At 34.4% G+C, this 15631-nt stretch overlaps 1 protein-coding gene across 2 annotated transcripts; it reads left to right on the top strand.

Annotated features, from left to right (window-relative positions):
- The first annotated feature begins 6737 nt into the window (after window positions 1–6737).
- LOC141708135 (uncharacterized) lies at window positions 6738–8166 on the top strand. Of its 2 annotated transcripts, none has more exons than XM_074511617.1 (3): window positions 6738–7132; window positions 7289–7712; window positions 7943–8166. In XM_074511617.1, the coding sequence occupies exons 1-3, from the start codon at window positions 6776–6778 to the stop codon at window positions 8044–8046; spliced, it is 885 nt and encodes a 294-aa protein (XP_074367718.1). In that variant the 5' UTR covers window positions 6738–6775; the 3' UTR covers window positions 8047–8166. The 2 variants fall into 2 exon arrangements, with proteins under 2 accessions (XP_074367718.1, XP_074367717.1); XM_074511616.1 differs by having other exon boundaries at window positions 6741–7132; window positions 7940–8166.
- Window positions 8167–15631: the final 7465 nt, after the last annotated feature.

The raw sequence follows: 15631 nt of genomic DNA on the forward strand, positions 1-15631 counted from the left end.
GAACTGTCTTGCATTCCAAATTTCTTGAGTAAATTTCTGGTGTACTTGGATTGATATATGAAAGTACCTTCTTCATTTTGCTTGACTTGAAGTCCTAGAAAATAGCTAAGTTCTCCCATCATACTCATTTGATATCTTGACTGCATTAGCTTTGCAGACCTTTCACAGAGTTTGGCATTTATAGAACCAAAGATGATATCATCAACATATATCTGTACCAGAAGTAAGTCCTTTCCATGGTTGAGGTAGAATAGAGTTTTGTCAATTGTGCCTCTGGTAAATCCACTTTCCAGAAAGAATTGATCTAAAGTCTCATACCATGCCCTTGGATCTACAAGGCCTGGAGGTTGTTCAACATATACCTCTTCTTCCAATTCCCCATTGAGAAAAGCACTTTTCACATCCATTTGAAAGACTTTAAACTTCTTGTGAGCAATATAAGCCAAAAAGATTCTTATGGCTTCCAATCTAGCAACTGGAGCAAATATTACATCATAGTCAATACCCTCCTGTTGAGAGTAACCTTTAGCAACCAGCCTTGCTTTGTTCCTTGTAATTATGCCATCACTGTCAGTTTTATTTCTGAACACCCATTTTGTGCCAACTATGGATTTGTTCTTTGGTCTTGGCACTAGTGTCCAGACTTTATTTCTTTCAAATTCATTTAACTCTTCCTGCATTGCTTGTACCCAATCATCATCTTGAAGAGCTTCATCCACTTTTTTTGGTTTAGTCTGAGATAGAAAGGAATGATAGAGACATTCAATTGATGTTGCTATTCTAGTTCTGACACCTGCTTCAGGACCTCCAATTATCAAGTCAGGTGTATGTGCTTTAGTCCACTTCCTTGCAGATGGAAGTTGATCTCTAGAACTGGATCCTCCCCCATGATTCATGCTGTCTCCATTAGCATTTTCTGATGCTCCCCCTGAAGTTATGCTCTCTGAAATTTCAGAATTTGAGTTGGATCCTTCAGGAATTGAAAAATCAGAGTTTTCGAAATTATCAGAATTTGGCTCATCAGAACTTGAAGAGCCAATGACAGGTTCTGATACTTCTTGAGAGTCTTAAGATGTGGTAGGATCATCAGCTTGCTCCCCCTGAACAGGTGCATTTTCCCTTGGAGTAGTTACCACAGTTTCAATGACATCAGAATTTAACCCGTTAGAACTTACAGAATCAGGATTTAGGTCATCAGAATTTACAAAATCAGAATTTAAATCTTCATTTTCAAATCTCAGTTGATCATGATCATTGAAATCTTCAAGTCCAGTATTCTTTTTATCATCAAAAGAGACATTGATAGATTCCATGACAACCCTTGTTCTTCAATTGTAGACTCTGAATGCTTTTGTGGAAAGTGGATATCCAACAAAAATTCCTTCATCAGCTTTTAGATCAAACTTTGACAGCTGTTCAGGATGAGTCTTTAGAAGAAAACACTTGCATCCAAATACATGAAAGTATTTCAGATTTGGCTTCTTTTTTTTCACCATCTCATGTGGTGTTTTTCCATGCTTGTTTATGAGTGTAGCATTCTGTGTAAAACAAGCAGTCTGCACAGCTTCAGCCCAAAAGTAGGTTGGTAGATTTGCTTCATCAAGCATAGTTCGTGTAGCTTCAATGAGAGTCCTGTTCTTTCTTTCTACAACTCCATTTTGCTGTGGAATTCCAGGGGCGGAAAATTCCTTCTTTATTCCATGCTCTTCGCAGAACTCTTCCATGATTGAATTCTTGAACTCAGTGCCATTATCACTTCTTATTATTTTAACAGAATCTTTGACCAACTTATCCAGCTGTCTGACATGATCACTTAGAGTAGATACAGTTTCAGTCTTCTTGTGCAAGGAATACACCCAAGTGTATCTTGTGAACTCATCCACTATAACCATAGCATATTTCTTCTTTGCAATGGACATGACATTGACTGGACCAAATAGATCAACATGCAGTAAGTGATAAGGCTCAAGAATTGAGGATTCGGTTTTGCTCTTGAATGAAGATTTTCTTTGTTTTGCCTTTTGACATGAATCACAAAGGCCATCAGGAGCAAATACTGATTTTGGCAGTCCTCTCACGACATCTTTCTTTACTAGCTCATTTATGTTGTTGAAATTTAAATGAGAGAGTCTCTTGTGCCAATTCGAGCTTTCTTCAATTGATGCTCTACTCAACAGATAGATTGCAGAACCATCAGAATTTGTTGAAAGTCTGGCTTCATATATGTTACCATATCTGTAACCTTTCAGAACCACTTTGCCTGTAGAATTACTTACAACTTCACAGTGTTCTTCAAAGAAATCCACATGATAACCTCTATCAAAGATTTGACTCACACTTAGCAGATTGTGTTTAAGTCCTGACACAAGAGTATTGATTTAATTATGATATTCCTAAGATTGATATTGCCATATTCCAGAGTCTTTCCCATGTTGCCATCTCCATAAGAAACTCCTGAGCCATCTTTCTCCACAAAGTCTGATAGCAGGGCTTTATTTCCAGTTATATGTCCTAAACATCCACTGTCCAGAACTAGGATGTTTTTCATGTTGCCCTGCAATCACAAAGACCATTATTGGTTAGTTTTAAGGACCTAGACTTGCTTGGATCCTTTGGCCTTTTTAAGTTTGTTAGCATTTGCAGCGGATTTATTTTCAGAGTTTATGCTAACTTGCTTCTTATCAGACTTTATATCAGACTTTGTATCAGAATTTATACTAGAAGGAACTACACTAACTTTCTTCAAAGAAGGTTTTATTTGATAATAATCATAGTATAAACTATGATATTCCTTACAAGTATAAATAGAATACCATAAACTACCAAAATGAAAACAAGGATTTTGTGGTTTAAACCTAACAGACTGACTCTTAATTCATGATCTAGGAGGTAAAAAGTTTATATCTTTATTTTTCCTGCAAAAAGAAGCAAGATTTTTAGAGTTTCCACAGTTATAACATTTCTTTATAGGAGCATTAGGAACAAGCATATAATTACTGCTTTTATTCACACCTTCATTTCCATTCCTATTTTTCCTAGCTTCCTTTACCTTGTTCACATTTCTAATCTCTTTAAGCTTATGCTTAAGCTGCTTCTTTGCAATTAAATCTATGTTTACTGAAGCTAGTTTGTCCTGTTTTAATTTGTCAGAAGTTGACTTTTCTTTGACTTCTGTTTTAGAATCAGACTTTGACACATCAGTTTTTGTTACAAATTTAACAGGATTAACTTTAGGCTTTTCAGCTTTCTTGGTAAAGTTTGGTTTAGGTGACTCAATTTCCTTTTCTTCTCTATCATCTAGGTAACCTAGACCTTCTTTCCAATTTCCATTTTCTAAGATTTTCTGAGTTGTTCTTCCAGAGTTAGTCCAAGTTTTGATTATCTCCTTTTCCTTTTCCAGTTCAGATTTAAGAGATTTATTCAATTTTAGCACTTCATCTCTAACATATAAAGCATCATCTCTTTCGTTCGGAGTTTGATGGAACATAACTAACTCTTTTTCTAAATAGTCATTTCTGTTTCTAAGAGTAAGACTTTCAGATGTTAATCTTTTATTTGTTAAAGTCTGATGTATAAAACTAATGAACATTATTTTCAGATATAATCTTAGCTCAGAAATATCATCTGTATGAAAAGTAAGAGTTGATTGAGGTACCTTTAATTCAGCAGCATCAGTACTGCTATCAGCATTTGCCATTAAGGCATAGTTCACCTCATCATCAGAATCTGAAGTGTCTACCCAGTTTTTCTTCTTTGTGATAAGTGCATGTCCTTTATCACCTTTTTCTTTCTTGCAGTCAGGAGAGATGTGGCCTCTTTCACCACAGTTGTAGCATTTGACACTTGAGTTGTCTCCTCTGTCAGACTTTCCTCCTTTGCCTTCAGACTTTCTGAACCCTTTCTTTTTAGAACTTCCACCTTTTCTTGAAAACTTCTTGCCCTTTCTGAATTTCTTATAGGCAATATTTGTGATATCCTTCACCATAAGAGCACACAGTTGCATCATCTCTGCATCAACATCAACTTCAGATAAATTTCAGATTCTGAATCATCATCATCAGAATATGATGACTCTGAATCAGATTGTATGATGAGAGCCTTTCATTTGCCCCTCTTTGAGATAACCACTTTAGGAGCTTCTTCCTCAGCTTTAAGAGCAGCTGTCTTTGACTTTCTTCCATGCCTTTTGCTCCTTTGATCCATCTCAAGTTCATGAGTCTTGAGCATACCATAAATTTCATAAAGAGTAGTTTCAGCAAGGTCATAGTTGTCTCTTATGGTAGTAGACTTCAAATCCCAATTTTCAGAAAGAGCTAAAAGGAACTTTAGATTTGAATCTTCAAGATCATATTCCTTGTCCACCAGTGACAGATCATTCAAGAGTTTGGCAAACCTGTCATATAAATCATTTAATGATTCATCAGCTTTTGAGTCAAAGTGCTCAGACTCTTGTGTGAGTATAGTCTTCCTGTTCTTTTTGATTGCATCAGTTCCCTAGCATCTTGTCTCCAAAGCATCCCATATCCCCTTTGCAGTCTTGCATCCAATTACCCTGTTTGACATGACATTGTCAATTGCACTATGAAGCAGATGCCTTACCCTTGCATTCTTGGCAATAGATGAGATGTCTTCAGTTGTGTACTCACTTTTCTCCTTTGGTATCATCTTTGCTGGTTGATCAGCAACTACAACAGAAAGTTTGGTAGGCTTATATGGTCTATCATTGATTCTATTAAGGTATTCTGGATCTGTGGCTTCCAGAAACATAGCCATCTTCACTTTCCATATAGGATACTCAAATGCTCTCAGTATGGGAACCCTAATAGTTTCATATCGACTGTGGGTTTGATTGTTTTGAGTATCTTGAGTTTTGGTTGGCTTAGGTGGGGTTTGTATTTCTTCAGACATGATTGTAAACTGGATCTTACTGTTTGTAAATCAACAGAGAGACTCTGATACCACTTGTTAGGTCACACAACACTATAGAAGGGGGTTGAATATAGTGTTTATACAATAAAATCGATTTATCAACACAAGTATGTAACGGTAATCAAGTATATTCAATATAATAAACTCTGTTAAAATAGAACAGTTGTTCTCTCTCAGTGATGAACAATATCACTAAGAGCTGCTAGGTTACAATGTTTAATCTTCCTCGTGAATGATAACACATATAGTGTAAACACTAAGTTGTGTTTATATAGTACACAATTACAAGATATCTTCTAATTGATATGGAATATAATTCTGTCTCCTAAAATATATCAATCGGATATTATCTTCTACAAGTCTTCTAGTCTTCTAACTCTTCATGCATATCTTCTATTATTTTAGTCACGATCCTTTCCTGTAAATCAGCTGCTTTCCCTATCTGAAGTATTCGCACTTAAGTCCTGATATAAATCCCGACGGCTTTAAGTTCTGATATAAGTTCTGATTTCAGTAAGTTCTGATTTCCAGTAAGTCCTGATATTAAGCTCTGAAACTAAACACAACAGATTAGACATGACATCACAAATATATCTAACACATTATACTGACATTTTGTTCGGTACGAGAAATTTGAGATTGAGCCGAGACATCTTCTACTTCATATATATATATATATATTAAATTTTGATCACATTATACTTATATATATTGGAATTACGCACATTATAATAAATAACAACATATTCAACTCAGAGATCACGAAGAATAAAAATATATGTTTTCACCAGAATCGTCAAATCCGGAAAAAGAATGATAATAAATGTAACACAATAACGTCACTTAAGCGTATAATCATTGAGTCTAAATTACTTCCTTTAATATCTTTGTATACTTTAAATAAATTATTAGGGATTGCATATTTTATTTTTTGACACCAAAAAACTGACATTTCAAAAATTATATACATCTTATTCCGATATTGCTAGAAAAGAGCCGTGTCTTACATGTGATATTATACTAGTTTAACTCAAACCATAAACCATATTTAAATTTAAATTTTAAGTCGGTTCAAAATGAAATAAATTTATATAGAAAATATAATATACCTCACTCAGTGATAATCTTACAAATAATGTGATTTTTAATTTTGGGGCACATATATGTATGGAGAGCCACATATTATTATATAAAAAAGTTGTCTATCTGTAAATTGATTTCTTAGCATATTTGGAAAATGTTGGGAAAATTTAAAATATCTGACATTTCTTCACAAATATATTTTAAATTTTATTGTATGATGTGATAAACATATAGCAAATATTGATTTGAGAAGCACATTTATGTACGGGGATCTCATATCATTATTAAAAAAATATTATATATACATTAATGATCATATAAAAAAATAATTTAAAATCTCTAACATAATTCGAGTACTCACTCGCATATTCTAATTTGTGACAATATACACAAAGCAATAAACAATCATACAACTGTTGCACGATATTCCAAAACTGGGGCTTGCTTTGTAGAAATACTTCCAAGAATATGAATGGCTTGCTTTGTAGAAATACTTCCAAGAATATGAATAATTTTGTATTATTAATAAATATGGGTAATTTAGAGAAGAAATCATGATTTCTATTTTAAATTAATTCCATGAAATCAACCAAACTTAAGATGCAAGTAGAATGAGGTGGACCCAGAAAAGGGAGCCCACACGCAGCAATCACCGCATTAGGAGTAGCAGTAGGACCCATAGAGTCATATACTAATAAAACTAGTAACTCCGACGTATTAGTCTTACCTGTCTACAACTCATTCTCCCTAGTAGCATCCCATAATGTTTCCCCCATCATCGCAACTTGCCATATATAGATATCTATATATTCACTCTCTTCCTTGTATTGGTCTTAACCCAAAACAAATGGCTCATAATTTAGGTGACCCCGAGTTTTGGCTTCCTCCCATGTTCCTCTCTGACGATTCTGTCTCCGATTTTAACAACACTGAGTTGCTTGTCTCCGACTCCAACTCTGGCTTTAGTTCCCCTCTTGATTCTTCCACAGAGACAGAGAGTGATGAGGATGAGTTCCTTAACGAGTTGACTCGGAGGCTCACTAACTCCATTAACCTCTGCCCCCATATTTGGAAACCAAAACCAAATCATGGTCTTCTGCCTTGTGACAAAGCAGATACGGTACTACTACTAGTTCTCTTTTTTTGCATACATATTTCTTAATTAATTTTATTTTAGGGCCGTATAGATAATAAGATTACAATTCGTTTAATGCAAAGTTAATATATTTTGGTATTGAAATCTGGTTGGTTACTGATAAATGTATCATGATTGTAGTTATGGAAGACCTCTAAATCCCCGCAATCCGAATTGGCTAAAAGAACAAGGCTTCAACAAGAAACTAGTAGGGGATATCTCCAATTTCGGGCTACTCCTCAAAAGCTCTGCCTCAACTCTGTTCCCTCGAATACCAATAATCATGAATACCATTCAAATCAGGGCATATTATATCAACCACTAGATCAAAATGGCAATGGCAATGGCAATGGGCGTGCAGTCGGTTTATCTCCATCTGCTTGGCCTAGTCTGCAACAATCTCAACCTCATAAACAACCATTCCATGCTCCTTGGACCAGTCCTGCTATTCTGATGAATAGTAATTTTCCCAAACGAGAATGTTCGGGTACTGGCGTCTTCTTGCCTATGCCACGTCATGTTGCAACAACTCCTGGTGAGACGCCTCGAAAGAAGCAGTCTGCAGGTACATATATTTTGATTCTTATGCCAAAATTATTTTGTGACCCTAGAAACCAGAATGAAACATAACGAATTTGGGTGAAGTGTTAAGATAAATAATAATAATTAAATAATGATGACTTTGTTAATATAATTATTATTTTTCCTTAAATTTTATGTCTGAGAATAGAGTATATTGTGTAGTCTTATATAAATGCAAAGTCCTTAAGTATGATTTGATTTGGGATGCAGTAGCTGCGAAGCAAAGAAATGTAGCGACACAATCACAACAGAGAAGGGATAATAAATCAGGGACGGTGAAGAATGAAATCCGGCTTCCTCAGGAGTGGACTTACTGACAAATTGAGAAATTAATGTTTAATTAATTAGTTATTCTATTTATGTACAAGGAGAGGAGAGGCTGTCAAGTCAACTGTCATGGATAATAAAAAAAAGAAGATGAAAGTTGGGTATTGAAATTTATAGTGATGCTAGTAGTTTGGAATTGGAAGTAGTAGAAGCCAAGAATTCATAATAAAAACTTTCGTTTGTTTAGTGAAGGAAGGGGGGACCTTTTTTTGGGTTAGTGGAATAGCGGCATGTCGGTGCAGATTTACAGACTGTGATTGTCGGTTTCCCCCCTTTTGTTAGTATTTTATTTCAATAATATCTCCGTATTTAATAACGCCTTGCTTTTACTTTACATATTTCACATTTACACTTTCATCTTTTTTTCTTAAACACTATTGTAATGATGATACGATGAAATGAATTCTCTTTAATTAGAATGCGGTTTAATGCAACTCGGGCCTATCTTATTAATTATATTTTTTTACTTGTATAATTTTATATTTTTACAGTAATTACGTTTACAATGATGACGGTTTGCTGCCAAATTTGCTCTTTAATGAGAAACGAGAGACAGAATTTTAACAAAGAAAATAGGTATTAAAACAAATATAACAATAAATAGGCTATGAATCAATTTCATGTTAATCATGTCGTCGTGTTCCTGTTATTTTCATATGTTTACATTCATTAATATTTTGTCAAGTTTTCTTGTCTGCCGACTCGTGTATATGTAATGGATCTTGTCTCTTTTTTCTGTTTTTCCCGAATCATTTCGGATTCTTCATTTAATATTATGAAATATGAATTACTAACAGGGACTTGTGGTGCTAAAAACAATTTCAAAAGCAAAATATATCATAAGAAGTTAATAATTTCCTTAGGATAGAATTATATAAATGTGGGTCTTCCTTGACAGTTTTCACTACTCTCAACAAAGCGAGTTCTTACAAAACAGAATGGGAACATATCTCATATTGTGCCATGTTGGCCTGCGAGTGTAATTACTAATCAGAGAATTTATATATGACGTTTTAGTCTGCGGGGAGCTGGAAACTGAAACCTCATACAGAGGCTGTTTTTAACGAGTTCAGACCGGCGAGGTTGTTGCACTTTAAATAACAAATCTCTTACCCACAAAGCTGATGACGTGGACTCTGGACATTTTAAAAGGGATTTTTTCCATAAATATTCAAGTTTTACGATTTTTTTGTAAAAATATTTTTACTTTTTAGAAACTTATATCTATACTATCTATACTATAATAAATGGAATAAATTATAATTTGGTATGATTTTTTTGTTGATTTGGTTATCTTCATTTATAACCGTCACATCTTTTTAATGAAATGATTATGACCGTTATATTCAAATACTAAAAAAATATACACTACTCAAGCTCTCAGGTTCGAACCCGCCAACAACAAATATTTATATTATTATTTATACACTATTAAAACTCACACGTTCGAAACCCACTAACAACAAATATTTATATTACTACCTCCGTCCCCCTCATTTCTTTACGGTTTTTTTCACATGCTTGACACGTATTTTAATCATAAATTCTCCTCCCGTGGGATTCGAACCTGTGACCAAGAGAATAGTTATCCCTTCTTTAACCAACTGAACCAACCCTTGCGAGTTTCTTTACAGTTTTTTCACATGCTTGACACGTATTTTAATACAACTATAGAGTATATTTCAGTAATTTATTTTTTAATTTTTTTTTGTATAAAAGTTTGAATATTATATTTTTATTTAGAAAAAAAATTTAAAAAAAAATAATGCAACTACATTTAATAAGAGCATTAAAGTGTGTGTTGAGCCCCCGTCTCTCAATTTAAAGAATTGAGTGGGGCGGAGGGAGTATTATTTATACACTAACCATGATTCGGGTTCGAATCTCGCCAACAACAAATATTTATATTATTATTTTTTTATCGTAGGTAACCCGCAGCCGCTACCCTTCGGGTGCGCACGGGATAAACCCTACGGGCTCACGCAATAGTCTGCAAATCACGTCAATCAAGGTAAACCGCATTTAAGCGACATGCTTTGATTTAGGAGGTATAATCATAAATTCTCTTCCCGTGAGATTCGAACCTGTGACCAAGAGGATGGTTATCCCCTCTTTAACCAACTGAGACAACCCTTGCGGACATTATCTTATTATTTATAAATATACTAATAAGGTAATGATCTAAAAAGAAATTTATTATAATTTTAAATAATATAAAAATATTAATGAAGACCCGTGCATCGCACGGGTTGTAAAGCTAGTATTTGTAAAAATACGTTATGCGATTTGATAACAATTTTGTAGCCATGTTTCCAACTTGAATTTCAAAAAATATTTATAAAAATACGTTTTGCATATTTGTAATCATATTTACAACATAATTTGCAACCTAAAATGCGACATAAAATGTAACTGGATACAACCTAAAAACGTTGCATAATTCAAAATAATTGCAACTTATTATGCAATATCATATTTTTGCAAATATTTTCGGAATATGATAATATTTTTGCAAATATTTTCAGAAGTTGATAAAATTGTAATAAATTTCACAAAAAAATATATTTTTGATAAATTTCCTAAAATAAATCAAGATGTATAAATATGAAATAATAACTGGAATTTATGGATCAAAAGAAATAGAATTTAGATATATGATTGGATTTTGGCCTAATAAAATCAATATAGCTTCATGAAAATGGAAACCAATTATATATAAAAAATTAAGATTAGCTAAATTACATCCTTATTATATAATATGAATAAGTGGGATCTTATCCAAAATATTTGGGTAGTTATGGTCCATGTACTGCCAATTTAAAATGGACCACTAAATCTTTAAACAAATTGATCATAGCCATTGGATCTAAAATAAAAGAATATTCTATAATCAATTATAAATATGTACTCTAAATTTAATAGAATATCTTACCTTTTAATGATTTAAACCAAAAAGAGGTAGGTATCCTAAACTGCGTAGAATAATAATGCAAAATTCGTACTAATTTTTTTTTTCTTCAAAATATGAATAATATTTTTTGGACAAACTTTTTAAACAATCACTGAATTCATCAAAATCTGATTTATAGATCTCAAGATATAGCCGAAATAAAATTAAATGAAATTCGGTATTTTTTTTTTGTTTAAACTTTAATTTGTTTTTTTAACAATTTCAAATTAAAAATATTTTTTGAATAAAACATTCATGCATTGTACGCCAAAGTAATTGATGATATCAAGCAAAAACTATCAAAAGTTCACATCAGAACTTATATCAACGGACGATGATGACATCAACGGATGATGTTATCTACGGATAATGATTTCAACGGATGATGTAATCAGTATTTGTCATATCAGTTGATCTTCGATAAGGAAAAGAAAATAGGAACTCAAGGCGGTGAAGGACTTTATCACAAAAGCATTTTATAGGTTTCCTTGTTAATAGAATAGGATTCCTTATACATTGTGTAGTTGTGCTCTATATAAAGCACAGATTTGGTTCATGCTATATGCATTGTGACATTATTATATCTTTCGCATAACCTAGTAGCTCTCAAGTATGTTTTTTCATCCTTTCGAGAGAGTATTTTTGTACTAAGTTTTTATCAATTAATATAGAAACTATTGATTCTATTGAAACTTTGTCGAATTGATTGTATTAACTGTATTGACCTCCCTCTACAGTTGATTAATGGCCTAACCATTGGTATCAGAGGTTGCTGTTAACGTACAAACAATTTAAGATCTGAAAATAATCAACCATGTCAGACAAAGAAGAAGAAACACAGAATCCGAAGCGACCACCCCCAGCCACATCACAGATAAGCAGCAACATGAGTAGGTATGAAGCAATCAAGGTGTCAATCCTGAAAATACATGAATATCCAATCTGGAAAGTTAGGATGACCATTTACTTGGAAGCCACGGATCCTGAATATCTAAAAAGGATCTATGATGGTCCTTATAGACCAATGAAGGTAGCTGTTTCGCTTGCAAGAGAACCAAAGAAGATGATAGACAAAGACAGGAATGACTATTCTCCTGAAGATATCTCATCTATCATGAAGGATGCTAAGGTCAGACATATTCTGCATAGCAGTCTTGATAGTGTTATGTCTAATAGAGTCATTGGATGTAAGACAACAAAAGAGATATGTGATGCTTTAGAAGTAAAGTGTCAAGGTACAACCGCTATCAAGAAGAACAGGAGGACAGTACTTACTCAAGAATATGATCACTTTGACTCAAGGGACAATGAGTCCTTAACTGAGATCTATGACAAATTTCAGAAGTTGTTGAATGACTTATCCCTTGTCAACAAAGAATATCATTTAGAGGACTCAAACTTGAAGTTTCTACTTGTTCTCCCTGAAAAGTGGGACTTTAAAGTCACATCAATAAGGAACAGCGTAATGGAGATTGTTTTCACTAACATATTTGTTGTAGGCACTCTATAAAAAATTCCCTCCTTGAGTCGGTCAAGGAAGGGGATGTACGTGAAAAGCTTGAAAACCTCCAAGGGTATGCCTGATGATTGAAGCCTCCTCATGCATTCAACGGGTATCCTCATTGGGGATGCGGGGTTAACATTGGTGTGTGCTTTGGGAGCTTTATTCTTGCATTCAACGGGTGTCCTCGTTGGACAACTTTGGAGTCATTCTGCATTTTGCACCGAAGAGCTTGGAATCACCTAAGCTGCTATATGGGGGGTTATCCTCATTCGGGGGACAGAGACACATCCGTTATTTGGGTGAACCGTGGCTATACCTGCATTCGTAAATCAAGGAAGATAGTTGTAGAGGAATGTTATCCTTGCATAGGGGGGTGCATTATCCGTGAAATCTTACGATTTTGAACGAGCCTTGGGCCTTCGCGGTTGGGCCTTATAGTTGGATATTCATAAAGCTAGCGGAAGATGGATTTTAGAAGGACTTCTACTAGGCCTAGGAATAACAAGTTTAAGCCCATTAGGTTTCTTCTTTCCCAAGAACTACATCAGGCTTGATCCCTATATAAAGGGTACGTAGGCACATTGAAAGGGGTTGGAAGTTGAGAGCTAAAAATGAGCCACCACTAACCCTAATCAATCTCAGCCCCCAATTCATCACAACCATCACACTCCACTTATTTTTCTAAGAGAAGAACCACCATCATAGATATTGACTCCGGAGATGAACCTCAAATTTTGTTGTTACCAAATTCCTCCGTCAAGAAATTGGCGCTAGAAGGAGGGGCTTCTGATCAAGATCATAATCTTATGAGGAAAAGATGTCTTGCAATCATAATGGAAGTGATAGTGATTCTGAAGGGGATGTTGAGCGCGGCTACACTTAATATGAGCCTTACATGCCCAGAAATGTGGCATATCCTCCACGAGCTCTGGATGTTGGAGGAACAATGCATGTGCTCATCAACAACAGTGATATCTTAGAGCAGCTGTATCGCATGAGAGATACCTTGAATAACTTTAATTCGAGGTTAAACACTGTGGAGTATGGCAAGACGAGGAGAGGCCATCGTTATCCATACTACAGTCATGCTGCTGGAAAATCTCCAGTGGTTGAAGGAAGCACCTAAGATGTTCACGGTCAAGCTAATAGAGGAAATCGTCAGATTATCCCGAGGCGATTGAAGTCTGTTAGGTCCATAATCAACTGTAGAGGGGGGGGTGAATACAGTTTATGCAAATAATTCGAAAAATCTTTAACAGAATCAACAGTTTTTATATTAACAGATAAAAACTGATTACAAACATACTCTCTCAATATGATGAACATATATCCTTGAGAGATGATAGGTTATGCGAATGATATAACAATATTCATAATTCATATAACATGAACCTAATCTGTACTTTATATAGAGCACAGTTACACAATCAATAAGGAATCCTATTATATTACAATAATGAAACCTATTACATATCCATGTATGATTGCTTTTGAGATAAAGTCATTCACCTCCTTGAATTCCTGCTTTCCTTTTCCTCCTCGAATATCTACTGAAGTGACAAATATCGATGGCATCATCTACTGATCATCAAGTACTGATATAAGTACTGATGACGTCACTCTATAGTAAATACTGATACAAGTCTTGATAAGAACTTCTTGATAGTTTCTGTCCAGATATCATCAATTATATCTAACAATCTCCACCAACTTGTGCATTATGAAAATATGTACAAGTTCCAATCGATGATGTCAAAACTATCTAAATACAGTAATCAAGTAAACATACTCATTCTTACTTCAGTGAATATCATACTTTACTCTTCATTCTTAACTCTAACACAGTCTGGAATCTTCAAGAAACTTCCTATGAAGATTCTCTTCCATTACATCCAAATACCATTGCATCCTCTATTTATGTTATTTCAGTTCATCTGTTGATTCATCATTCTGATAGATGGCATCCCTGAGATTATGTAACTTTGAATTTGCAAGAGATATATCATCCAGCTCCAGAAACCCAATTTTCTTTCAATCAGGATTAAAGGTTAAAATTTTAGTCCCTAGACTCATTTCTATCTTGGCTCCTCCAATAGGCATATCAACAACATACTCAGTTTGATCAATGTACTTTGGAATGTAGTTAGATTTGTAAGGCATCCCTCTCTGTTTTAACTGTATCAGGTTCTTTATGAATACATACCATTTGGCAGTTACAGAATTAGTTACCTTGAGAATTGTAGCAATAGGTTCCAATTCCTTCCATGGTTTGCCTCTTAACTGTTCTTGAGTCAACCTTAAATTTCTCCCAGACTCCAGAAAATAAATCATTTTCTCTCCAGCAAGATCAATAATAATTTGAACTGATATGATCTTCTGTAAGTCTTCAAGCATCACATTATCTCTAATTTCTGGCAAATTAGCATTTTTCCTTAAAATTAAAGCATCTCCTACAGATGGATCTAACTCGGGAAAACAGATGAGCCGAGTCTTCCAAGACCACTTGTGATTCCCGGTTTTCTAGTGTGAGAACTTCCACTGTAAATCTGCTTTAATGTTTCAGAAGAATCTCTTCTAGGTGCTGGTTTCTTGCTTCCCCATAGTAGCTTCTTCTTCTCTTCAAGAGTAAGTTCTGGCGTATCAGAGACTATGTCTTTAGAATTAGGATTTAATTAATTAGCTTGAATTGGGTTTGAGAAATCAACAACATGAGTAGAATCAGAGGTTGTGATTGGTTGAATAACAACTTATTCTTTATTAACTTGAGCAATGTCATAGGTTAATTTCAGTTTTTCAGCCCAACCAGCTCTATGAATCTTCCTTCTTTGATGAGCTTAACTGACTTCTTCTTCTTCTTCTTCAACAATTTCATCAGTATCAAAAGATTGAGCAACTTTATAGATTGGATCTATTAGTAATTGTAATTTAGTTGCCTTAGATACTGATTTCTTCTTTGCAGCAACTTTGGCTTTGGGCTTTGAAAGCTTTGACTTCTCTCCTATCTTCTCTTTCCCTTTATTCTTCCTGTTAGCAGTTAAGATAGCTTGAGATCCGAGAGATCTTTCACCCTCTTCCTGACTTAACTCTCTTATGACTACATCTTTGGCTGGTCTGTTAGAAG

Source organism: Apium graveolens, chromosome 2 (assembly GCF_009905375.1).
Source record: "Apium graveolens cultivar Ventura chromosome 2, ASM990537v1, whole genome shotgun sequence".
Taxonomy (NCBI): domain Eukaryota; kingdom Viridiplantae; phylum Streptophyta; class Magnoliopsida; order Apiales; family Apiaceae; genus Apium; species Apium graveolens.